Source organism: Bos indicus x Bos taurus, chromosome 21 (assembly GCF_003369695.1).
Source record: "Bos indicus x Bos taurus breed Angus x Brahman F1 hybrid chromosome 21, Bos_hybrid_MaternalHap_v2.0, whole genome shotgun sequence".
Lineage (NCBI taxonomy): Eukaryota > Metazoa > Chordata > Mammalia > Artiodactyla > Bovidae > Bos > Bos indicus x Bos taurus.
The window spans coordinates 22,620,109-22,645,240 of record NC_040096.1 but is presented as its reverse complement, the minus strand read 5'-3'; the positions used below and the strand labels follow the sequence as shown (position 1 = coordinate 22,645,240).

General features: G+C 48.6%; 1 protein-coding gene across 1 annotated transcript in view; it reads right to left on the bottom strand.

The window, feature by feature from the left end:
• Positions 1-9,011: 9,011 nt before the first annotated feature.
• The window catches only part of SLC28A1 (solute carrier family 28 member 1), a 62,968-nt gene continuing 46,847 nt past the window's right edge, over positions 9,012-25,132 (bottom strand). The window contains exons 12-18 of the mRNA XM_027521680.1: positions 16,744-16,874; positions 15,144-15,312; positions 14,829-15,026; positions 11,287-11,368; positions 10,188-10,286; positions 9,938-10,049; positions 9,012-9,652 (exon numbers count right to left, since the gene is read on the bottom strand). Of these exons, the coding sequence (XP_027377481.1) occupies positions 9,580-9,652; positions 9,938-10,049; positions 10,188-10,286; positions 11,287-11,368; positions 14,829-15,026; positions 15,144-15,312; positions 16,744-16,874 (864 nt within the window). The 3' untranslated portion in view covers positions 9,012-9,579. The remainder of the gene's footprint in view (positions 9,653-9,937; positions 10,050-10,187; positions 10,287-11,286; positions 11,369-14,828; positions 15,027-15,143; positions 15,313-16,743; positions 16,875-25,132) is intronic.

Genomic DNA, 25,132 nt, shown 5'->3' with positions numbered 1-25,132 from the left:
AAAAGAGTAAATGGGGCTCATTGATTGACTCACAGACCTTGATGCTCTGCCGGCTGGAACAAGCATTGTCTAGGACAGAGCTACCCCTGGGCTGAATTACAAGTTACAAAAACTGTGTCCAAGCAGGGTTTTTCCCATGCAATTATTTATTTGGCTGTGCTGGGTATTCATTGCTCCGTGGCCTTTTCTCTAGCTGCAGCAAGAGGGGGCTACTCTCTAGTTGTGAGGGTTTCTCATTGTGGGGGCTGCTCTTATTGCAGAGCACGGGGTCTAGGATGAGGGGGCTTCAGTAGCTGCGACTTCCAGGCTCTAGAGTTCTGGCTTGGTATTTGTGGCACATGGGCTTAGTTGCTCTGTGGCATGTGGGGTCTTCCCAGACCAGGGATCGAACTCGTGTTCCTTGCACTGGTAGGTGGATTCTTTACCACTGAGCCACCAGGGAAGCCCATCCCATGCAGTTTAAAAATTTTTTAATTTTAAAATAGTTTTAGATTTACAGAAAGGCTGTATAGAGTTCCCATGAATCCTATAGATCCCCCCGCCCAGTTTCCTCTCCCAGTTACTATGATCTATTATCACAACTGATAGATAAATATTAATATGTTTTTAACTTATACTCCACACTTTATTTGGATTTCATGAGTTTTTCCCTAATAGAATTTTTCCATCCCAGTATCCCATGCAAGATACTGGATCAGTTTCTTAGGGTTTCTGGAACAAATCACCACAAATTTAGTGGCTGAAAACAACAGAAATGTAGTCTCTGGAGTTCCAGAGGCTAGCAGTCCTAAGTGTGCAGGGTACCCTCCCCCGAAGCCTCTAGGGGAGAACCCTTCCTGCCTCTTCCAGCTTCCAGGGGCCCCAGGTGCTCCTTGGCTTGGGGTGGGCTATATCTTGGAGCTCGATGCTGATCTCTGTGGCCATCTTTCTACTACCTTCTTTGTACATCTCTGGGCCTGTGTGCTACAAACTCCCCTGTCCTTTCTCTTATAAAGACACCCAGTCATTGAATTTAGGGCTCACTGTAAATCCAGGATAATCTCATCTTGAGGTCCTTAACCTAATTACATCTGTAAAATCCTACTTCCAACGAAGGTCAGATTCACAGGTAGTGAGGGCTGGCATTTGAACATAGCTTTTGGGGGGAGACAAAATTCAATCCACTGTGATACACATTGAGTCATCTTGTCTGCTTTGGCTTCTTGGGGTTGTGACAGTTTCTCAGAGCTTCCCTGCTTCTAATTGACCCCCATCTTGAGGATGATTGAGGATCAATATTCTGTAGACTGTGTCTCAATTTGAGTTTGTCTGATGTTTTTCTCATGGTTAGACTGGGATTGGACCATGAAAGCTTGACCATAAAGAAGGCTGAGTGCTGAAGAATTGATGCTTTCAAATTGTGGTGCTAGAGAAGTCTCTTGAGAGTCCCTTGGACAGCAAGATCAAACCAGTCAATCCTAAAGGAAATCAACCCTGAATATTCATTGGAAGGAATGATGGTAAAGCTAAAGCTCTAATATTTGGCCACCTGATGCAAAGACTGACTCATTGGAAAAGACCCTGATGCTGGGAAAGATTGAAAGCAAAAGAAGGGGTGACACACACACACAAAAAGAAGGGGGTGACAGAGGATGAGATGGTTGGATGGCATCACCGACTCCATGGACATGAATTTGGGCAAACTCAGGATGATAGTGAAGGACAGGGAAGCCTGGCGTGCTGCAGTTCATGGGGTCACAAAGCACTGGACACCACCTAGCGACTGAGGTTATGAGCTTTGGGGAGGAGTACCACAGAGGTGAATTGCCCTTCTCGACACAACGTATCAAAGGTACGTGTTCTCAACTGAACTGAACCACTGAAGAGGTTAACTGTGACGACCTGGCTAAGGAAGTGTTTACCAGGCTTCTCTGTGGCCAAGTTTCTTTCCTGTTCCCCTGCTTCCATACTGTACCCTTTGGAAGAACACCTCTAAGCACAGTCCACCCTTAAGAGGTGGGAAGCAACGCTTTACTGCTTGAGTGGTTGCATACGTCGTTTGGAATGATTCTATTGTCCTTACAATTTTACATGCACGCTATCATAGGAAAGGCAGATTTCATGGATTCCAACCAGAGTCCCGTGGCCTTTCCCCAGTTCCCCTTAGTGAGTCTGAAATGCAGGACAAATCATCTGAGGAGACAGAGCTCTGAAGAGTTTTCATTAAGAACAGAAAATGCCATAGGACGGAGTTATTCACAGCACGGACTGTTGCGGTCCTCATATGCTTTGCAGTCTGCAGTAACATACATATAGATGTTGAAAGTGATGTTCAGAAACTGCATAGCAAGTTGACAGAGTAATCTTATGTTCATTGAATCAAATAATAAAGATGCCTTTATTATTATTATTTTCCCAGTAATTCACTTATATTGTCCTTTATACAAGGACTGGTCCAGGACGAAATGGGGAGGGGGGCAGAAAATGGTCTCCAGCACAGACTGGACCCCACTGAGTGTGGCCTCACACAGCCTCGGGTGTTCCAGGCTGCCCCCTGCTCTTTACCCACCCTGCACTTGCCCCTTGATCCCAGATGTGAGGCCTGCACACCCCCACAACGGGCAGCTGTCTGGGCCCCACCCCCCAAGCTCGTGGCAGTGACCCTCCCTACAGGGCATGCTGTTGTCAGTGCCCCCTCCAAAAGCAAGACAGTCCCTCTGTGGTGCCCCCACGGGCAGCACTCTACTGCTCCGAGCCTGGCTGTGGTCAACTCCTATCTGCAGTCGGCTCCACGGGCAGCCACAGCCAGCCACGCCTGGGAAAGGCCTGCTCTCACCGTGCCCTGGGCATCCAGACCTTTCCATGAGCAAAGCCCTTTCAATTCTTCGCTCGTGGTCAGGCACATGCAGGGAGCAGCAGGAGGAGGGCGGGAGCCTCGGATCCTGAAAGGGCTTCCGATGTCACTCTTACTGCGCTCTCCAAATGCAGCCATTCACAGTCATGTGACTAAGAGGAGTTTCCCTGACCAGGCCACCCCACCAGAGCTGCACTTAAAATGATAAATACAGATGGCCCACAGGCAAGTGAAAAGACGCCCACTATCACTAACTGTTAAGAGAAACGCAAATCAAAACTACAATGAAGTACCACCACGCACCAGTCAGAATGGCCATCATTAAAAAGCCTACAGACGGCAAATTCTGGAGAGGGTCTGGAGAAAAGGGAGCCCTCTTACATTGTTGGTGGGGATATAAATTGGTGCAACTGCTGTGGAAAACACTGTGGCGGTCTCTCAAAAGAAGTAAAACAAAAAAACAAAACGCTAAAAATAGAGCTACCATATGACCCTGCAATTCTACTCCTGGGTGTATACCCAGACAAAACTATAATCGAAAAGATACATGTACCTGCCATGCTCATGCAAGCATTAGTCGCTCAGTCGTGCCTGACTCTGCAGCCCCATGGACTGTAGCCCACCAGGTTCCTCTGTCCACGGAATTCTCCAGGCAAGAATACTGGAGTGGGTAGCCATTCCCTTTTCCAGGGGATCTTCCCAACCTAGGGATTGAACCTGTATCTCCTGCATTGCAGATGGATTCTTTACTGTCTGAACCACCTATGTAATAGCAGCACTATTGACAATAGCCAAGACATGGAAACAACCTAAATTTACATCAACAGTTTAGTGGATAAAGAAAATGTGGTGCATATATATATATATATATATAAAATAGAATACTGCTCAGCCATAAAAAACAAATAATGCCATTTGCAGCAATGTGGATGGACCTAGAGATTATCATACTCAGCAAAGTAAGTCAGAGAGAGAAAGACAAATACCACATGACATCACTTATGTATGGAATCTCAAATATGACACAAATGAAATTATCTATGAAACAGAAACAGACTCACAGACACAGAGAGCACTGGTGGTTGCCAAGGGGGAAGTGTAATAGGGAAGGGATGGATTGGGAGTCTGGGATTAGCAGATGCAAACTATATATATACATATATATATATACACACACATATATATATATAAACTGAATCACTTTGCTAAACATGGGAAACTGCTGCTGCTAAGTCACCTCAGTCGTGTCCGACTCTGTGCGACCCCATAGATGGCAGCCCACCAGGCTTCCCCATCCCTGGGATTCTCCAGGCAAGAACACTGGAGTGGCTTGCCATTTCCTTCTCCAATGCATGAAAGTGAAAAGTGAAAGTGAAGTCGCTCAGGTTGTCTACTTGAAAGTTATACAGTCGTGTCCGACTCCTAGCGACCCCATGGACTGCAGTCTACCAGGCTCCTCCGTGCATGGGATTTTCCAGGCAAGAGTACTGGAGAGGGGTGCCATTGCCTTCTCCAAAACATGGGAAACTAACACGTTGCAAATGAATTATACTGCAATAAAATAAATTTTTAAAAATATATAAATATTTATTGTATGTGGATTGATATCACACCAAGTATAGAAGAACACAGAATCTGCATATTTCAAGAAACCTAATTTATGTAAAAATACACAAGCACGTTCAAATATTTGATACACCCCTGGTGGTCTAGTGACTAGGATTCAGTGCTTTCAAATATTTGGTATAAATAGAAATGGTTGTTTAAATTATTGACTTGGGCTTTAGTTGGGAAAAAAAAAGAATGCTGTAGTTATCTTGTAGATAACCTGATACTACAGTGCATTGTGTTAAAATATATAAAAATTTAAGTGGGAATTTGTATAATCCTATTCTGGCATTATTTTCACTTTAAAATATACTAAGAATCTTTAAAAATGCCATTGGCCAGGCCACGTACGGGTACCCACCCCACCAGCCCCACTGGAGTCACTTTCCCCTTCCCTCCTCTCAAGGACTCCTCCCCAGAAGCCATCTCCGCCCAGTCTCTGCTTCCCTTCCCAGTGGATCCTCTTCTTGCAGGAAGTTTCCAGCTCTGTAGCTCATTACAGTCTGGTTCACTGCTGTCCCCCTACCTAGCTCACAGTCCAGCACATAGTAGGTGTTACAGACTGAACTGTGTGCCTCTAGATTCCTATGCTGGAGCCCTAACCCCCAGTGTGACAGTATTTGGAGATGGGAACCTTTGCAAGTAAGCCAGGTTAGATGAAGTCATGAGAGCTGTGCTCTCACGATGGGCAAGATTAGGGCCTTTATTAAGACACCGGGGAGCTGCTGTCTCTCTTTGCTGTACGAGGACACGGCTAGAGGGTGGTGTCTATAAATCAGGAAAAGAAGCCAACCACGCAGGCACCCTAACCTTGGGCTTCTCGCCTCCAAAACTGTGACAAAATGAATTTCTGTTGTTTAAGCTGTGCCGTCTGCAGTACTTTGTTATGGCAACCCAATCAAGCTGAGTATGATCTCAGGTACTCATACACATTCCTTGATCGAATAAACAAGCAATATACAATCCTGGTGATACCACCCTTATGGCAGAAAGTAAAGAGGAACTAAAAAGCCTCTTGATGAAAGTAAAAGTGGAGAGTGAAAAAGTTGGCTTAAAGCTCAACATTCAGAAAACAAAGATCATGGCATCTGGTCCCATCACTTCATGGGAAATAGATGGGTAAACAGTGGAAACAGTGTCAGACTTTATTTTTTGGGTTCCAAAATCACTGAAGATGGTGACTGCAGCCATGAAATTAAAAGACGCTTACTCCTTGGAAGGAAAGTTATGACCAACCTAGATAGCATATTCAAAAGCAGAGACATCACTTTGCCAACAAAGGTCCATCTAGTCAAGGCTATGGTTTTTCCTGTGGTCATGTATGGATGTGAGAGTTGGACTGTGAAGAAGGCTGAGCACCGAAGAATTGATGCTTTTGAACTGTGGTGTTGGAGAAGAGTCCCTTGGACTGCAAGGAGATCCAATCAGTCCATTCTGAAGGAGATCAGCCCTGGGATTTCTTTGGAAGGAATGATGCTAAAGCTGAAACTCCAGTACTTTGGCCACCTCATGCAAAGAGTTGACTCATTGGAAAAGACTCTGATGCTGGGAGGGATTGGGGGCAGGAGGAGAAGGGGACGACAGAGGATGACATGGCTGGATGGCATCACTGACTCGATGGACGTGAGTCTGGGTGAACTCCAGGAGTTGGTGATGGACAGGGAGGCCTGGCGTGCTGCGATTCATGGGGTCGCAAAGAGTCGGACACGACTGAGCGACTGAACTGAACTGATACAATCCTGGAGTGGACAAAGTACTTTCACAGGATTCATTCTTTGCAAGGATCTCTCTATGCTTCAACTCCCTTTGATTTTCTAGTGAAAGTGTTAGTTACTCAGCCATCTCCAACTCTTTTCAACCCCATGGACTGTAGCCTCTGTCTGTGAGATATCCAAGGCAAGAATACTGGAGTGGGTTCTATTCCCTCTTCCAGGGGATCTTCCTGACCCAGGGATTGAACCCAGGTCTCCTGAATTGCAGGCAGATTCTTTACCATCCGAGTCACCAGGGAAGCCCCAAAGCACACATCTGACGAAGGTGGTATTTGAACTCATGCGTGTAGAGCACAATGGACTAGCAGCTTAACTCCTCGGCCTTAACCACTTGGCCACCTTGTCCTTGTTGATTTCTAGTGTTTCACAAAACCTGAGACTTCTCCAGGCCAGTAACACAAAATCAGTTTTGGTCTTTAGGGTCTGGTAAAGGCACCTTGAATCACTTGGTGGTGGGCTCATCCAGTACTGAGCTGGTCTGGATTCTGAAGCCCTTTTTGGATTCAGTGCAAAGAATGCTGTGATTGATTAGCAATGCCTGTCATGACTGTGGGTGGTGTTAAGTGGAGGCATCCAAGCCAATCCTGACCCAGAAGCTGCTGCTTAGGGTGCAGTTAGGCACAGGCACTAAAAAGCAGAGACGTTACTTTGCCAACAAAGGTCTGTCTAGTCAAGGCTATGGTTTTTCCAGTAGTCATGTATGGATTTGAGAGTTGGACTATAAAGAAAGCTGAGTGCCGAAGAATTGATGCTTTTGAACTGTGGTGTTGGAGAAGACTCTTGAGATACCCTTGGACTGCAAGGAGATCCAACCAGTCCATCCTAAAGGAAATCAGTCCTGAATATTCACTGGAAGGACTGATGCTAATGCTAAAACTCCAATACTCTGGCAACCTGATGCAAAGAACTGACTCATCTGAAAAGACCTTGATGCTGGGAAAGATCGAAGGCAGGAGGAGAAGGGGACGACAGAGGATGAGATAGCTGGATGGCATCACCAACTCAATGGACATGAGTTTGAGTAAGCTCTGGGAGTTGGTGATGGACAGGGAGGCCTGGCGTGCTGCAGTCCACGGGGTCACAAAGTCAGACATGATGGAGAGACTGAACTGAACTGAACTGAGGCTCAGGGAGCTGGTACCAGCACAGGTGCCTCTCTAAGCAGTGTATTTTTGCGGTATTATTTTTGGGAGCCTCAAGGGACTCCCAGCTTCTGCAGGTACAAGAAGAGGAAGAAGGAGCATGGTGGGTGGAGGAGAAGGTGAGATACCACCGCTTGGATGACCAAGGAGTCCCCTGGATCAGAACAGCTCTTGAGCTGGAAGCAGTCCATACAGGTATAGCATGGGATGCATGCTGGTACCTCTGATAGAGGGTGAATTCCATTCCATAAAGACTCATTTAACACCTTTCACAATATGTGCTCAATACGTGCCAAGCTGGTTCAATCGTGTCCAACTCTTGGCAACCCCATGGACTGTAGCCCACCAGGCTCCTCTGTCCATGGGATTCTCCAGGCAAGAATACTGGAGTGGGTTGCTATGCCCTCCTCCAGGGAGATTTTCCTGACCCAGGGATCGAACTTGCATATCTTTAAGTCTCCTGCATTGGTAGGCGGGTTCTTTACCACCAGTGCCACCTGGGAAACTCCCACTTTTCACAGGTCCAGCATTGCGTTGAGCACCATGAGGACCCAGAAACATCCGAGTCCTGTCTCTGAGGGGCCAACAGTCCTCCCGGAAATGTGACTGGCCAGGTGCTGTGTGCACGGGTGGTCCAGGAAAGGAGGCTGGGGAGGGGATGGCGCCCAAATACTACAAGAGACAGCTATGATGTCCAGGCCTCCTGTGACAGCTCAAGGGGAGTCGGGGCTGCAGGGAGCAAGGAAGAGCTATGCCCTGGGGCATAGGAGTCAGGCCACTGACTCTGTTGTGCAGAGTTAAGGGCAAGGACATGGGCCCTGCTGAAGGGACCCAGGGCCCATGGGGGTCACAAAGAGCAAGACCAGTGCCAAGTAGAGCCCAGATCCTTGACAGAGCAGGGTAACTGCTGACCAGCAGGGCCTCTGCCTCAGGCCCCAGCTGGGGAGACTTATCCAACAGAGGTGGGTGAGGGGACACGTGCCCCATGGCCAGTGAGGGGGACAGGCACCCTGCAGGCCCCAGAAGCCAAAGCTGCTAGGGAAATGAGGACAGAGTGCAAGGAGCATAGGGCAGGACATGCTGGGTGACAGGAACTCCGGAAACAAAAGCTCAGAGGCACAGAAGACACATCAGATGCCTGACCTGCTGGAGCAGAGGGACGGGGCTGGGGAGAAGAGGCAAGCAGAGGGTGTAGGGAGAGTCACATGACCAAGCTCTTAGCAGCCTAGCGGAGAGACCAGACACCACAGCTGGTGGAACTGGATGGCTGGGGATCAAGTCCTGCCTCTTCCTCTTCCCAGCTGTGCCACTTCAGGCAAGTTACTTAACATCTCTGAACTCTGGTCCTCAGCTAGGGATGACAACAGTACCTGCCTCACAGAGTTGTGGTAAGGATTGAGCTACAAAGTATGAAGCACTGAGAACCGCACACTGACATGTAGCGCCAGGTAAACATCTACAAAGGCTACAGTTATGTAGAGTAAAGCAGTCTGAGCATCAACCAGTATTTCCCAGACTTTTTCCCATGGGATCCTCAACTAAAAAGATACTCCCATAGAAAAGATTCTTACAGCCAAATTTGGAAAACATCTCCTATCACATCCACATCAAGCTCTGATGAGTCCACAGTGAGAAAAACAAACAAAACAAACAAACAAACAAAAAAAACCCTAACTTTATTTAGCCCAGTATTTCCCAAACCTAATGGATCATGGAAACCTCTGCATATCTTGAGGGACAGTGCTACACAGGCCACCAGTCTGGAAAGTGCTGTGTGGGAGGGCAGTAGAGGAGTCTATGAAAGTGGAGGAAAGCATCTCCAGGAGAAGCCATGTGGCAGGGGTGAAGCCACAACGAGATTCCCATGTCCAGAGAGAAGGGAAGGGAAGGAGGCGGCTGAAATGCCAGGGCCGAGGGCCCCGGAGCAGAAGGGGAGCACAAACAGGGGAGACCCAGGGCAGGGGGGACAGAGAAGAGAGAGGAGGCAGAGGCGACCCTGAGCGTTCACATTTGAGGAGGGAGGAAATGCGAGAGCAGAAAGGGGGTGAAGGGTGGGGGCACCCATCAATCCACCCACTCCCTGATCGCCTTTCCCGATTTGTGCCTGGGGTGATCTAAGCCCTGTGGCTTCCCCCAGGATAGGGGACCCTGGAGAGAGAAGGGTGGTGGCTCTGCTTCTTGGGAGAGAATAACGCCTGGAAGACACAGAGACGTTCTGTCCCCGCTACGCACAGATGGTGTGATTATAGAACCGACAGCAGTTGTCCAGGGCCTCTAGGCTGAACTCCGGGCCGGTGCTGAAAAGAAGCAGAATCTGTAGTCTGCACTCCAGGCCTGGGCTCTGCTGACCACTAAAGGCTGAGCAACTTCAAGGAAGTTGCTCCATGTCTCTGGTCCAAACTTCTAAGTTTGGTCCTCAAGCCCCGCTTCCTCTTCCCTTGGTTACATCAGCCACAGCCATAACGTTTCTACCCCCTTGCTCTGGTACCAAAGGCCTCCCCCACCCAGGTACTCGGGCCTCTGTGCCCCATCACTATCAGCACCCCGGACCCCGGCCCCTAGCCCCCGGCCCAGGCACTCACCTCTGGAAGGCCTGGTGGCAGCACTGGTACACCTCAAAGCTGCTGCTGTTGAGGGTGGTGTTCAGAAGGGACACACAGTCCACCGCAGGGCCCCTGGGCATGTAGAGGATCCCTGTGCAGAGCAAGCAGCTAGTGGGCAGGGTCCAGCCCCTTACTATCCCCCGCAATGCCACCCAAGGACTGTCAGAGAGCCCGGGGCCCCAGTGCCTGGCCCTGGACTGAGTCCTGAGCCCACCAGGCCTGCACTCACCGGCCACACAGGCGTTCACCAGAGACACACAGGCCCCCGTGCAGAGCGCCCGGAGCACGATCTGGGAGAAGTCGCTCTTCCGCTGGGGAGCCATGGAGGCTGCAGGAGGATAGGAGGGCTCAGGGCCAGGACTCTGCAGGCCCCTCTGCCTCCTCTCTGCACTTCTGGCTGCGTCTGCTGACCAACCCCCTTCCTCTTCTGGGGGGCCAGAGGAACAGGCGCTGTCCTTCTGATGCTTGTTGAGTCTGAGAGTCCTCCTTGGCCTGACTAAATAGCATTCCACACCTCCCCACATGCCATCAGCGGCAGGTGTAGGGAAAGATCATTGAGTTTGGAATCAGGCAGACCCGGGATTAAATACAGGTTTAGTCACTTATTAGGCTGCCCTGGTGGCTCAGATGGTAAAGAAATCTCCTGCCTGCAATGCAGGAGACCCAGGCTGTATTCCTGGGTCGGGAAGATCCCCTGGAGAAGGGAATGGCAACCGACTCCAGTATTCTTGCCAGGAGAACTCCATGGACAGAGGAGCCTGATGGGTTGCAGTCCATGGGGTTGCAAAGAGTCGGACACGACTGCACGACGAACACACTTAACAGCCACTTAATAGCTGAGTGACTGGGGTCACATTTCACTTTTGCATGACTGTATCCTTTTCAATAAAACGGGATGGTTGCACCACCAGGCAGGGGACTGTGAAGGGTGGAAAGGTGTTTTGTAAAAAGCTGATAGTTCTATAGAGCCTTCCTAGGCCCCACTGGGCCTGTCTGTCCACTGTGGGTATGGGAACTGGCAGGTCAAAGCTTCAGCTGGTCAGCCAACACCGTACCTTCCGACCCTCCCTAGGGCCCTGAGCCAGGCTTGCCCTACGAGGCCAAGGTGCTGACCTCCTGGGCCAGCTAAGCAGCAGAGAAGTCATGAAATTCCAGGGCTGGCAGGAAGTTCCATGACCTCCTTGTTCAGACTCTGCCTTAGACCAAGAGGAGAACTGAGGCGTGCAGATCCCTAGGAAGTTGTAGGTATCTGAGAGCCAGAACTGGAGACCAACCCCCCTCAACCCCCGCCCTTTATAGGAGGCCAGGGAGGCCCCTCTAGGACTCACTCAGGCCTCCCAGCATGATCCCAATGGAGCTGAAGTTGGCGAATCCACAGAGGGCAAACGTTGTGAGGATTTCTGCTCTGACCTGAGAAAGCAGAAGATGAGAGGTGATGGGCTTCCCACAGGGATGTGCTCAAACCACCCCAGGCACGCTAAGTCGATTCAGTCATATCTGACTCTTTGTGACCTATGGACTGTGGCCCCCCAGGCTCCTCTGTTCATGGAATCTTCCAGGCAAGAATATTTGAGTGGGTTGCCATGCCCTCCTACAGGGGATCTTCCTGACCCAGGGTGGAACCTAAATTTTAGCTTCTCCATCAGGAATGTGGGAATAACACTATCTGACTGGGAGGACTGTCATAGAGATCATATCATGTATAGGAAGAAATAGGCATAGAGTAGGTATTTATTTCTTTTTCTATATTAATTTCAGATTTTATTTAATTTTTAACTTTTTGGCCAGGCCACACAGCTTGTGTGATCTTAGTTCCCCAACCGGGGATTGAACCCGTGCCCCTGCATTGGAAATACGGAGTCTTAACTGCTGCATCACCAGGGAAGTCCCTAGAGTAGGTATTTAAGCAATATAACTCTCTTTCCCTTTTGCTCTGAACAGTTGTGTAATTTCCTAGAAGTACTAAGGGCCAAAATGGAACAATTTGGGGGGAAAAAAAAGATAGGCTTAGACCCATACCTCACACCATATAAAAAATTTAATTCTAGATCATTAAAGCAGATAAATATTAACATTTTAAACATTAAATATTAGAAAATATAGGATAATAATATTATTGTTACAGAATAGCCTTCTTGCTCTCATCCTGGAGAGGAGCAAACTGAGGCTCCTAGAAGTGACTGAAGTTCATACAGCAAAAAGGCAGTTGTGTCACAATTTGAACTCAGTTTTGTCTGACTCCCAAGAGCACACCATTTCAACTACTTTATCATACTGTTTTAGGAATTTAACCCTTACCAGGTTTCTGGAATGGAGGTAAGTCTCTTAAATTTAGAAATAATATAAGAAATGCAAAGATTTGGTATAAATTTGTATTTTAAAAAATTCCTGAATACGGAATGAAGGGAAAGGAAAATAAAAAGACCAGGAAAAATATATGTAGAAACTGTGGGACTTCCCTGGTGGTCCAGTGGTTAAGACTCCATGCTTCCAATGCAAGCAGTCCAAGTCTGATTCCTGATTGGGGGGCTAAGATCCTACATGATGCGTGGCGTGGCCAAAAAGAAATTTTTTTTAAATAGAAAATGGAAAAGAATTAATATCTTTATAACATACAGAGTTTTTATAAATTGATTTAAAAATATTAAGGTACTTGCATTCTGCTTACTCACCTACAATCACCCTGCAAACAGCAGCCCAAGTAATGCTAAAATGTCAGAAGTCAAATCTTCAGTAACTTTCAACTGCTCTTTGGCCTGGGTCACTCTGTCACAATTACCACTTGTTCTAAGTAGACGTCTCTCACTTCTCCAAGCCAGTGCTTTGGGCAACCCCAGAGCCTTTGCATGTACCTCTTTCTTTGCCTGGAATGCTTTCCCCTTTTCTTCTGGCCTCTGCTCCTCCTTCCAAGTCTTGGTCTAAGTACCCATCTCAGGGGGGCCTTTTTTTGGCCACAATGTGTGGCACTTGGAATCTTAGTTCCCTGTCCGTGGATAGAACCTGAGCCCCCTTCAGTGGAAGCGAAGAGTCTTAACCACTGAACCACCAGGGAAGTCCCTAGGGAGGCCTTCCCTGTCCAGTCAGTCCTATCTAGTCAAGGATAGACGCCCTCCCTGACTCCTTTTATTGTTTCCATCATAGAACTTACTGAAGATTGTGGTTTAAAATTTTTTATTCCTTTGTTTTCTTGTGTCTTTCACTAGATATAAGTTCCATGTCACCAGGTACCATGTCTGTCTAATTACCCTTTTTATCCCAGGTACCTGGCAGAGGGCCTGGTTCCTCAGAGGTCTCAACAAACACTTGCTGAAGGAATGAAGCTCACTGAAAAAGATCCTGAAGGCACATTGTAGGTGTGTGCTCAGTCGCTTTAGTCATGTCTGACTCTGAGACACCACGGACTATAGCCTGTCAGGCTTCTCTGTCCATGGGATTTCCCAGGCAAGAATACTGAAGTGGGTTGCCATTTCCTCCTCCAGGGGATCTTTCCAATCCAGGGATCAAACCTGTGTCTCCTGCATTGCAGGTGGATTCTTTACCACTGAACCACCAGGGAAGCCCAGAGGTACATACCACCACTGTGTCTAGAGAAGACAGTGATGCTGGAGCCGAAAATTAGGAGTGAGGGGAAACCCGAGCTTTTTACTCCATATAAACCTTCTTTAAAAAAAAAAAGAAAAGCTAAAGAGTGCATTTCTTTATCATTAAAAAAATAATTTCAAAGACAAGAAAAAATATTTTATGTTAAAAGATCCTAGTAACCCAGGAAACACACGTTAAAACAATGAGCTATTATTTGCCCATTAAAGTAGCAAGACTTCTTTTTTTAAGAGGCTGCTCTGCCCTGTTCAGTGTGTGGTGAAATCAATGCTCACAGGCACAGCTGGGGTGGTTTCAGTTGCTATAAACCTTTGCAAAAGTTACTGGCAGCACCCACACAGGATTCATGCCATACGATTCAGTCATCCCACATGTGGAAATGCTCCCACGGAAATCATCAGAGAAGAGGGAAAAGTTCAGTGCAAAAGCTACTCGTTTCAGCATTGGGTATAAGAGCCAAACAGTGGAATTAAATATTATATTGTTATGTTTATATTTATTATCATATAATTAGATATAATTGATTATATATTATAATAGCTGTCATTTGGGGATGACGATATGATGGGTAATTTTTTTATTCTTAATCATGTTACATTGGTTGTTATTCTTTTAGAGAGTTTCATTTTAGAAAGCTTTTATAGTTTTGGGGTTTTTTTTTTAAGTCTTAACTGAACAAACCAACCCCTGAGCTGAATCCCGTATATTGGAGATTAATGGGGTGAGGTCTTTCTGTTTTACTCTCTTAGCTCCTCACTAGAGTCTCACACCCATTCCTTTGGGGCAGGGGTGGCAGGTATGACACTGGTTTTCCAACAGAAGAGGCAAGGTGCAGCAGCTGGCCCAAGGCCAGGGGATGGTAGACCATCTACAGCTGGAGTTCAGATATCTTCAAAAGATAGAGAAGTGAAGTGAAGTGAAAGTCGCTCACTCATGTCCGAGTCTTTGCAACCTCGTGGACTATACAGTCCATGGAATTCTCCAGGCCAGAATACTAGAATGGGTAGCCTTTTCCTTCTCCAGGGGAGCTTCCCAACCCAGGGATAGAACCCAGGTCTTCTGCACTGCAGGTGGATTCTTTACCAACTGAGCCACAAGGGAAGCCAAGAGAGAGAGACCCTGAGAAAGATGGCAGTGAAGCCTAAAGCTGTCTTGTTGCCCAGGGCAACGGGATGTGGGAGGTTGAGGACCACCTCCGTGTGTCTTCAGCCAGCCTGCAGGGGGACAGTTGCATCATGCCCTGCCCCAGCAAGGGGAGGGGGACACTCACGGAGATCCACTGCTTTTTGGAGCCGACCCACTCCTCAGTGCCCGCAAGGCGGCGCTGCTTGTACTCGGAGAGCCCCTGATAGGCCACGAACTCGTTCAGAAACAGCTTCATCCCCAGCAGCTCCGCCACCACCGAGCAGTCCTCCCAGGCCACGCCCATCAGGAAGGCCACTGGCCGCAGGATGTAGGAGCAGATGAGCTGAGGCGCAAGGCAAGAGGAGCCGCTGGGACTGGGGTTGACCTGGGCTCTGTGTGTGTCCACCCACAGTCACCACTGGCCAGGACCACCCCCTCCACAGGTCGAGAGGGACTGTACCTGGAAGCTGAGCCCCTGGATGTCCACCATGTTTCCCAGCCAGGAGAGGGCAGCATTGATGAAGTCCAGCACAGCCAGAAAGGCAATCAGGTTGGCCGCGATGTTGGTCACGACCTTCACAGACAAGGCAGCTCCACTGCTAGCTGCTTCTAAGAGGTTTTGAGCATCTCTGTCAATGGGACAAAGAGATGTCATTATTGGCCTGTCTCCACAAGTTCAGGGCTCCCTGTCCTACAGGCTCAAACTTGAACAGAGCATGTCAGAGCCAGGGGTCCTTGAGACCAGAAAGATGCTGGTCCAAGCACTAGGCTAAGACCCAGACTCCTAGTACAGACATCATCTAAGACAAACCACGAGCTGCATGCAACTTAACAAGCACTTGGAAGGAGGCAGATCTGAATAGAGATGTGTGACGAATATACACACCACGTTTCAGAGATTTAGTACCAGAAAATATGAAATACCTCTAAAATTAAAAAAAAATTTTTAATATATTTGGCTATACCGAGTCTTAGTTGCGACACACAGGATCTTTGTTGCAGCATTTGGGATCTTTAGTTGCGTCATGAGGGGCCTAGTTCCCTCCATGCATGCATGCTCAGTCACTCAGTCATGTCCAACTCTTTGTGACGCCATGTACCATAGCCCATCAAGCTCCTCTGTCCAGGGAAGTCTCCAGTCAAGAATACTAGAGTGGGTTGCTATTTCCTTCTCAAGGGGATCTTCCCAACCTAGGGATAGAACCCATGTCTTCTGCATTGGCAGGCAGATTCTTTACCACTAAGCCACCTGGGAAGACCCTAGTTCCCTGACCAGGGATCAAAGCCATACCCCCTGCATTGGGAGCATGGAGTCTTAACCACTGGATCACCAGGGAAGTCCCTGAAATAGTAATAATTTTTATATCAAATACACATTAAAATGACAATATTTTGGATATATTGAGTCAAAACATCTTACTAAAATCATCTTATTAAAAAATCACCACTTTACTTTTTAAAGATGATCACTAGGAAATGTTAATTATACATGTGACTCATGTTATATTCCTCTAGGGCAATGCTGCCCCAGACCTTCAGGCAGTTATGAGGTTGGGGCCGCCCATTGTATCCACAAGTACATTTGTCCAAAGTGTTATCTTTCAATATTTTTTTAGAATTAAATGTTACACAAAGGTTGCTAAGACAGTGATGAAGAGATATTAGGAGGTGAGTGAAGTCAAGGACAGCGCTCACTATGTCAATGATTGATGCTGGGGTCATGTAGAGAGGTGGCGTGGTTTTCATGCCCTTCTCAGCACGCGCGCGCGCGCGCACACACACACACACACACACACACACACACACACACACACACACACACACACACACACCAGGCACATCCCGCTGGTCAGAGACTGACTGGAAGATAAGATTCGAGACCTGGATCCTGCATTTTCTGAAGGTAAGCCACAGGTAGGGCAGTGGCTGAGAGGGGAGATGGGCTGGGCTTGGTGAAAGATAGTGGGCGGCAGAGCACACAGGACCTGCTGCGGCCCTGACTGCTCCTGTCCCTGCCCAGCCCTGGCTTCCTTCTGTGCAGGCCCTCTTGTTGTGCTCACCCGTAGGTCAGTTTCACGCCTTCCTCACTTCTGAACTTGGACTCCTCCACCTCTGGGTAGACCAGCTTGGAGAGGGCTAAAGCACAAGGAGCAGCCATCACAGAGGCCGCAATTAGGGAGGCAGCATCGATCTGCAAGAGGGAGTACGGACAGGGTTATAGAGAGATGTCAGAGGAAACATGCAGCCCGGGAAGAGCAGCCCCAGGGAAGCAGGGGAGCACGGGTGCACCCCACTGGTGCATCACCATCGCTGTCCTGCTGCCATTGATGCTGATAGTATTAATTCATTTCATGTGTAGAGGGTCACAGTCTGCACGCACAGAGCCTTACAGGCAGGACTTCAGGAAGTTAGAACTTCGGGAAGTTAGGCAGGGCGAGTATTGTTATCCCACTTCAGAGACAGGAAAACTGAGGCCCCCAAAGGGTTAAATATGGCTTTCCCATAATACAGGAAGAGAAGGAATCAGACCTATTGTGTCTTTTGGCTCCAAGTTCAAGGTTCTTCCTTCCCTTCTAGGCTGTCTCTCTTTGACCACTGATCTGAGGGCTGCTTCATCACTGGCTGAGGAGCTTGTGATGATTTCAGACAAAGCTCACAGAGCCCAAGAGTTGGAATTTACCCAAGATGTGACCTAATGTGACCTCAGAGTAAAGGGATGTCTTCCCTCTACAGGACTCCTCCTGTCACTTACTGTGACGGGTAACTCATCACTTCAAAACAACTCATTATCTCCACTCCTGTGGTCAGAGAACTGTTTCTAAGGAAATCTCCTCCTACAATAGCCACCCTTTTGGCCCCAGTTCTTGTCTCCTGGAGCCAGGCTATAGAAGCGTTTTGCAGCAAGATGATGGAGCAACCAGAGCCCTTGGGAGTGTTCCTTCCTGAATTGTATCCTTACTGTGGTCTCAAACCCTTTGCTTTCTTCTTCTCTTCACAGAGATGTGACACTTTTTCACCACTGTGTTATTTACCAAGTGGGAAAGTTAGAACCAACCAAACACACAATAAGGGATTCCCAGGGGGCCCGGTGGTAAAGAATTCACCTGCCAATGAAAGAGACACAGGAGGCTCCATCCCTGGGTTGGGAAGATCCCCTGGATCTTCAACCCAGGAAATGATAACCCATTCCAGTATTCTTGCCTGAGAAATCTCATGGACAAAGGACCCTGGAGGGCTATAGTCCACGGGGTCATGAAAAGTAGGACAGGACTGAGCACAGAGCACACAAACATGTAACAATGGGGGAATAGCTAAGCATTGTCAAGCTGCCATCAAAAACAATGGTTACCAAGGCTTCACAATAACATGGAGAAACGCCCACAAACTTGCATATAGAGCGTAACCACAATGATGGGGGCGAAAACAAACTCCACAACTCTGCATAAAAAGAAGATCGGAAAGAAATACACCAAAATGCCAACCAATTATCTGTCCCTGGCTAGTAGGGCCAGAACAATTTTCTTGTTTTTCAGCTTTTTTGCATATTTCCTAAATGTCCACAATGATATATCTTGCTTTTATAGACAGAAAAATAAAATAGACTTCTCCTTAAAGTTGATAATAAATCAACTGCAGTTCTTAAATTTCAAATAAAGAGGAACAAAAAGACAGGAGGTAAGTTTAAGCTACGTGCTTAGGTTAACAAAAGCAGAAGGCCAAAGAGGGCCATGGGGGACCTTCCTGGTGGTCCACTGGCTAAGGTCCAATGGCTTCCCAATGCAGGGGGCTCAGGTTCGATCCCTGGTCAGGGATCTGGATCCCACATGCTGCAACTCAGAGTTCGAATGCCACAACTAAATGAAGATCCTGCGTGCCACAGTGAAGATCAAAGAGCCCGTGTGCCGAAACTAAGAACCGGCTCAGCCAAATAAGTAAATTAAACAAATAAATAGTTTTTAAAAAGAAGAAGCCCATGGAAGTACCAGGAACTGCTGACAGGGAACCAGCCCTGGGAGACCCACCGAGGCTCTGAAACCCCTGTAATATCCTCCTTCTTCTAAAGCCCCTTGTTTCCTTTCGGTGGCAAGGTAGTGTACTGGCTCCAGCACCCACCCCCCAAACACCCATCATGGGCACTGGATGTGCCACCGTGCTGATGCTGTGGGAATAGACAGCCTCAGGCAGGTGTCCTCTCTGGACTTTACAGGCTGACCTTTGGGACTTGGCTGGCCTCCTCCTCCTGGGCTGTCCAGCTCTAGCGGGCACAATGCCACCACTGGAATCTTGGGATTTTACCTCTAGCCGCCAGGACCCTCCCCTTTCCTCCAGCTTGGAGGCTGCCTCTGGTTTGTCAGTTCGAGTCTCAGCAGGGAGCACACCCCGCAGGTGTCACACTCCTGTACGCTGCCCTGTGAGTGGGTCGGTTGTGGCCACTGCCTCAAATGCCTTAGGCCGTCATTTCCTGCTCATCTTGGAAAGGGCTAAGTCCTGCACCAGCAGGGCTCTCTGGGGCACTGGGCCAGCCCATACACTCCTCCCTGTCAGCTACTTCTCAGGGCCATGACATACCCCAGCCCTGCTTCCAGACCCTGGCTCAGGAATGCCTTCTGTGCCCCAGCATCCTATGGCCCACTCCTCTCCAAGGCCTGCCCTTCTCTACCCAAAGCTCTCCTATGTGAAGAGGGAGAGAGGGTAGGAACCCTCCATCTGAATTTTCAAAAAGATCTTTACTGAGAAAGGAAGTAAATCCAGACACTACAGAGCATAAGGGCTTCCCCTGTGGCTCAGCAGTAGAGAATCCGTCTGCAACGCAGGAGGTGGTGCAAGAGACGCAGGTTCAATCCCTGGGTTGGGAAGATCCCCTGGAGGGGGCGTGGCAATCCATTCCAGTATTCTTGCCAGGAAAATCTCATGGATAGAGGAACCTGGCCGGCTACAGTCCATGGGATCATAAAGAGTCGGACACAACTGATCGACAGAGCATGCCCAGAGCATAAAAGAGACCAGTTTCAGAAGGACTGACTTCTGACCCTAACATGTCAGAGAAAGGACGATCACTTCTTCAACACTGTGCGGGTGTTTTCTGGCTATTATTGCATTTGATTCTTAGACTGCCATGAGGTGGGCAGGAATTCTGCCCATTTTACACATGGGGAAGACTCAGGATGTGGCTAACTCTTACTTGGCCCCGTTCAGAAGCCCCAGACTCTGTCCCAGGAGCTCTTACTCTTGTACAATTGATCGAGGAACATCAGTGGCCACCCCCTCAACCCATAATGTGTTCACAGCCTGAGGTACATATCTGGATCTCCTCTCACAGTGGTCCTGAACCAGAGGAGTAGGTAAGGAGACCAGTTTCTGGGGCTAGAGAGAGAGCTCGCAGCTGCTTTAGAGTTTTTTTGGGCAAACATGCTAAAAAGGGTCACAATGAAAGGAGTCATTGAGGTCCCTTGGGACTTCAGACCAAATCTAGACCAGTGTCATTTGATAGAAATATAATGGAAACCACATCTGTGATTTAAGTTTTCTAGCAAGTGGTCTAGTGGTTAAGAATCCACCTGTCAATGCCAGGGTTCGATCCCCAGTCATGGAAGATCCCACATGATTCAGGACAACTAAGCCAGAGTACCACAGCTATTGAGTCTGTGCTCTAGAGCCCATGATCTGAAACAAGAGAAGCCTCCACACTGCAACAAAGAGTAGCCCCTGCTCGCCACAACTAGAGAAAGCCCTTGCTCACAACAAAGATCCAGCACAGTCAAAAATAAATACATAAAAATAAATAAATCTTTTTTAAAGGTAAAAAGAAATAGATGAAATTAATTTTGATGATGTATTTAACTTAACCCAATATATCTAATATATTATCATTTACCCATGTAGTCAATGTAAAACTTACCAATGAAGTAAAAAAAAAAGGTATAAAAATAAAAAAGAAAAAGAGACTTACCAATGAAGTAAAGTGGAGTATTAGTCCTTCAGTTGTGTCCAACTCTTTGCAACCCCATGGACTATAGCCCACCAGGCTCCTCTATCCATGAGATTCTCCAGGCAAGAATACTGGAGTGGGCTGCCATTGCCTTCTCCAGGGGATCTTCCCAGCCCAGGGATCAAACCCAGGTCTCCTGCATTGCAGGCAGATTCTTTACCTTCTGAGCCACTAGGGAAGCCCTAGAACTTATCAATAAAACATACTAATTGATTTCTTCACACCAAGTCTCACAGCAGACCTCATTTCAGACTGGCCACAGTTCAAGGTTCAACAGCCATGTGTAGTTAGTGGCTACTGACTATGTCTGACAGTGCAGGTCTAGAAATATCCAGCTTTTAGCAATAGAAGGTGCAGGAAGAGGTAGCCAGAAGTTGAGCATCAAAGAGAAAGGAAGAGAGAGAGGCGAGATCTCTCTGGAATTCAGGGGCTAAGGGCAGGGCCAAAGACTCCATGAGGAACTGCCTGGATGGGAGAGTAATAGGAGAGACTGGGGAGGGTGGGATGGCAGGGCTTCGGGAGGAAGCGACTCCCAACCCTCCGCACCCCCACCCCCCTCCCCCACCCCCCTCCCCCACCCCAACTCCCGGGTTGCTGCAGTGGCAGCCAAGAGCCAGGTGGGGGCAGAAGAGAGCTTTCTGTGGCCAGACTGGAGGCAGATCCAGAGGTCAGAGGGGAGGAAGAAAGGGATGTGGCCTTTCAGCAGGCCAACTAGTCTGGGGCTTCCAGACCAGAGGCTGTGGATAGAGATCCGCAGCCACTGCCTGATCCGGGTGGCCTCTGCACCTTCTCTGGAGCTAAAGGGGAGTGGGGCCCCAGGCCTCTTCATTAGGGAGGCCTGCCTGCCTGAGGCTGGACCTGGACTCTGGCCCAAGCAAGGGAAAGAAAAAGAGGCTGAGTTGTAAGACGATTGTCGGAAAGGGATAAGAGTTTTTCCAGTACTTCAGTCTTAAGTAATAGCAGCAACACTCATGCTCGTGTGGTAGAAAAGAACACCATTCTTTCAACTGCCTGTGGGACCCAGGACAAAGTTAAGGCATTTAAAGGCTCTAAGGTTTGAACTGCCCTGGGGGTTCAGTGGTTTAGAGTCTCCCCTACCAATGCAGGGGACCCAAGTTTGATTCCTGGTTCAGGAAAATTCCACATGCCATGCGGCAACTGAGCCCATGTGCCACAACTACTGAAGCCCAAGCACCTTAGAGCCCGTGCTCCACAGCAAGAGAAGCCGCTGCAATGAGAAGCCCCCACACCGAAATGAAGAGCAGCCCCAGCCCCCGCTAGCCACAACTAGAGAAAGCCAGTGCCCAGCAACAAAGACCCTGCACAGCCAGAAATAAATAGATTATTCTAAAAAAAATTAGAAAGTCTTTAAGTCCTAAAGATAATAGGGCAGCCCTTCCCTCAATAGCCACTGTGAAGAGTTTCGGGACCAAAGTCTTTAGTTTTCATTTCTGAAATATCAAATTCCTTCCAAAATCAATTGATGGTGAGTTTTAGGGGAGGAGCGGGCATGCACCAGCTCTCATGGGCCTTTCCTAGGCCCAGGTGAGACAAGCTGTAAACCAAATGCTAACATTCTACATGGGATTTGCCGGGAGAAGACAAAGCCCCAGAGTGCAAGGGGCCTTCTTGAAAATCACGTGGCAGCAGCTATCCTGCCCAGACAGCTCTGTGAGTATGTGGAGCTGAGCCTCCCAGTGTGGCCTAGGTGTTCTGAGGGAAGGGAGCACCAAGGAGCGGGTTTCCCCATCCCGAAGGACACAGGAAAGAAAGACAAGTGGAATCTGGGACCAGAGAAGGGGACAGTGCAGGTCATTCTGTCACCCCTGACCCACTCAGGCACAGCATCAGGAGAGCCTGGGTGCTGGGAAAGGTAAGCTGTTGTTGTTGTTGTTGTTCAGTCACTCAGTCGTGTCCTACTCTTTGTGACCCCATGAACTGCAGCACACCAAGCTTCCCTGTCCTTCACTATCTCCCGGAGTTTGTTCAAACTCATGTCCATCGAGTCAGTGATGCCATCCAACCATCTCATCCTCTGTCGTCCCCTTCTCTTTCTGCCTTCAATCTTTCGCAGCATCAGGGTCTTTTCCAATGAGTCACTCTTCGAATCAAGTGGCCAAAGTATTGGAGTTTCAGCTTCAACATCAGTCCTACCAATGAACACCCAGGACTGATCTCCTTTAGAATGGACTGGTTGGATCTCCTTGCAGTCCAAGGGACTCTCAAGAGTCTGTCTTCTCCAACACGGTTGACAATATAAAATATACAGCCTCCTTTCCTGATTTTGAACCAGTCCCTTTTCCATGTCCAGTTCTGACTGTTACTTCTTGCCCAACACAAGGCAGACTGCTCTTCTCCAAATCAGCAACATGGAAGCTCAACCTCACCCTAGGGACTGAGCAACAGTGCACTGCATGGATGAACTTACCCAGCTCATTCCCATCCTGTAACACATTGATGGTTTTTGCTATTACAAATGATGCTGGGATTTTGCATCCTTTGACCACTTGTGAAAATATTTCTGTATCATGATATTGCCAACTGGATCAACAGGAAGGAGTATTTTTAAACTGACGGATAAGTGTTCTCCAAAAAGGTTAGAGCAAATTATACTCCCATCCCATCACTTCATGGGAAATAGATGGGGAAACAGTGGAAACAGTGTCAGACGTTATTTTTTTGGGCTCCAAAATCACTGCAGATGGTGACTGCAGCCATGAAATTAAAAGACGTTTACTCCTTGGAAGGAAAGTTATGACCAACCTATGCTATGCTATGCTATGCTATGCTATGCTATGCTATGCTATGCTATGCTATGCTAAGTCACTTCAGTCGTGTCCGACTCTGTGTGACCCCTAGACGGCAGCCCACCAGGCTCCCCTATCCCTGGGATTCTCCAGGCAAGAACACTGGAGCGGGTTGCCATTTCCTTCTCCAATGCATGAAAGTGAAAAGTGAAAGTGAAGTCGCTCAGTCGTGTCCGACTCTTAGCAACCCCACGGACTGCAGCCTACCAGGCTCCTCCATCCATGGGATTTTCCAGGCAAGAGTACTGGAGTGGGCTGCCATTGCCTTCTCTGGACCAACCTAGACAGCATATTAAAAAGCAGAGACATTATTACTTTGCCAACAAAGGTCCATCTAGTCAAGGCTACAGTTTTTCCAGTAGTCATGTATGGATGTGAGAGTTGGACTGTGAAGAAAGCTGAGCGTCAAAGAATGTTTTTTGAACTGTGGTGTTGGAGAAGACTCTTGAGAGTCCCTTAGACTGCAAGGAGATTCAACCAGTCCATTCTGAAGGAGATCAGTTCTGGGTGTTCTTTGGAAGGAATGATGCTAAAGCTGAAACTCCAATACTTTGGCCACCTCATGCGAAGAGTTGACTCATTGGAAAAGACTCTGATGCTGGGGGATTGGGGGCAGGAGGAGAAGGGGACAACAGAGGATGAGATGGCTGGATGGCATCACTGACTTGATGGACATGAGTTTGAGTGAACTCCGGGAGTCGGTGATGGACAGGGAGGCCTGGGGTGCTGCAATTCATGGGGTCGCAAAGAGTTGGACACGACTGAGCGACTGAACTGAACTGAACTGAAAGAGTATATGGGTTTCCCTCTGGAAGAGGCTCCAGAAGCCTCCTTGCTCAGTCCTCCGCCTCCCGACCCCCCTGCCCACACCTCGGTCTCCCTACCAGAGGCTTAGAAGGGAGCGATTCTAGCCTCGGGACCCCAGCACAACCCTGGCTGCTTCCAAACCCTCACTCCTTCCTTTCCTAGCCGCAGGAGCCGCTCGGTGCCGGAGGACTCCGAGGGCTGCTAGTCTGGGTAGAGGAGCCCTGCGCTCAGCCTCGCCCGCCGCCGGGCCTGCAGGGGCCGCCGGAGCTCGGCGCCCACCCTTCCCCGAGCCTCTCTATCAGCAGGCGGGAGCAGCCTCGGCGCGGGAGGCCTGGGGTTGAGGCGGTGGCAGCTCCACCAGCTCCCTCCCGTCCTTGGGCAGAGAGCTCCGGACTCCGCTGAGGAGATTCCAACCCGCATTCTTGCGGGCCCAGAGCGGACTCTCAATTCTATTTGATTGGTCTACGTGTCTATCCCTCATATGCGCTTCCCTCATATGGGCTTCCCTCATAGCTCAGATGGGAAAAGGCAATGGCACCCACTCCAGTACTCTTGCCTGGAAAATCCCATGGATGGAGGAGCCTGTAGGCTGCAGTCCATGGGGTTGCTAGGAGTCGGACACGACTGAGCGACTTCACTTTCACTTTTCACTTTCATGCATTGGAGAAGGAAATGGCAATCCACTCCAGTGTTCTTGCCTGGAGAATCCCAGGGATAGGGGAGCCTGCTGGGCTGCCGTCTATGGGGTCGCACAGAGTCGGACACGACTGAAGTGACTTAGCAGCAGCAGCAGCAGCAGCATAGCTCAGATGGTAAAGAATCCGCCTGCAGTACAGGAGACCCCAG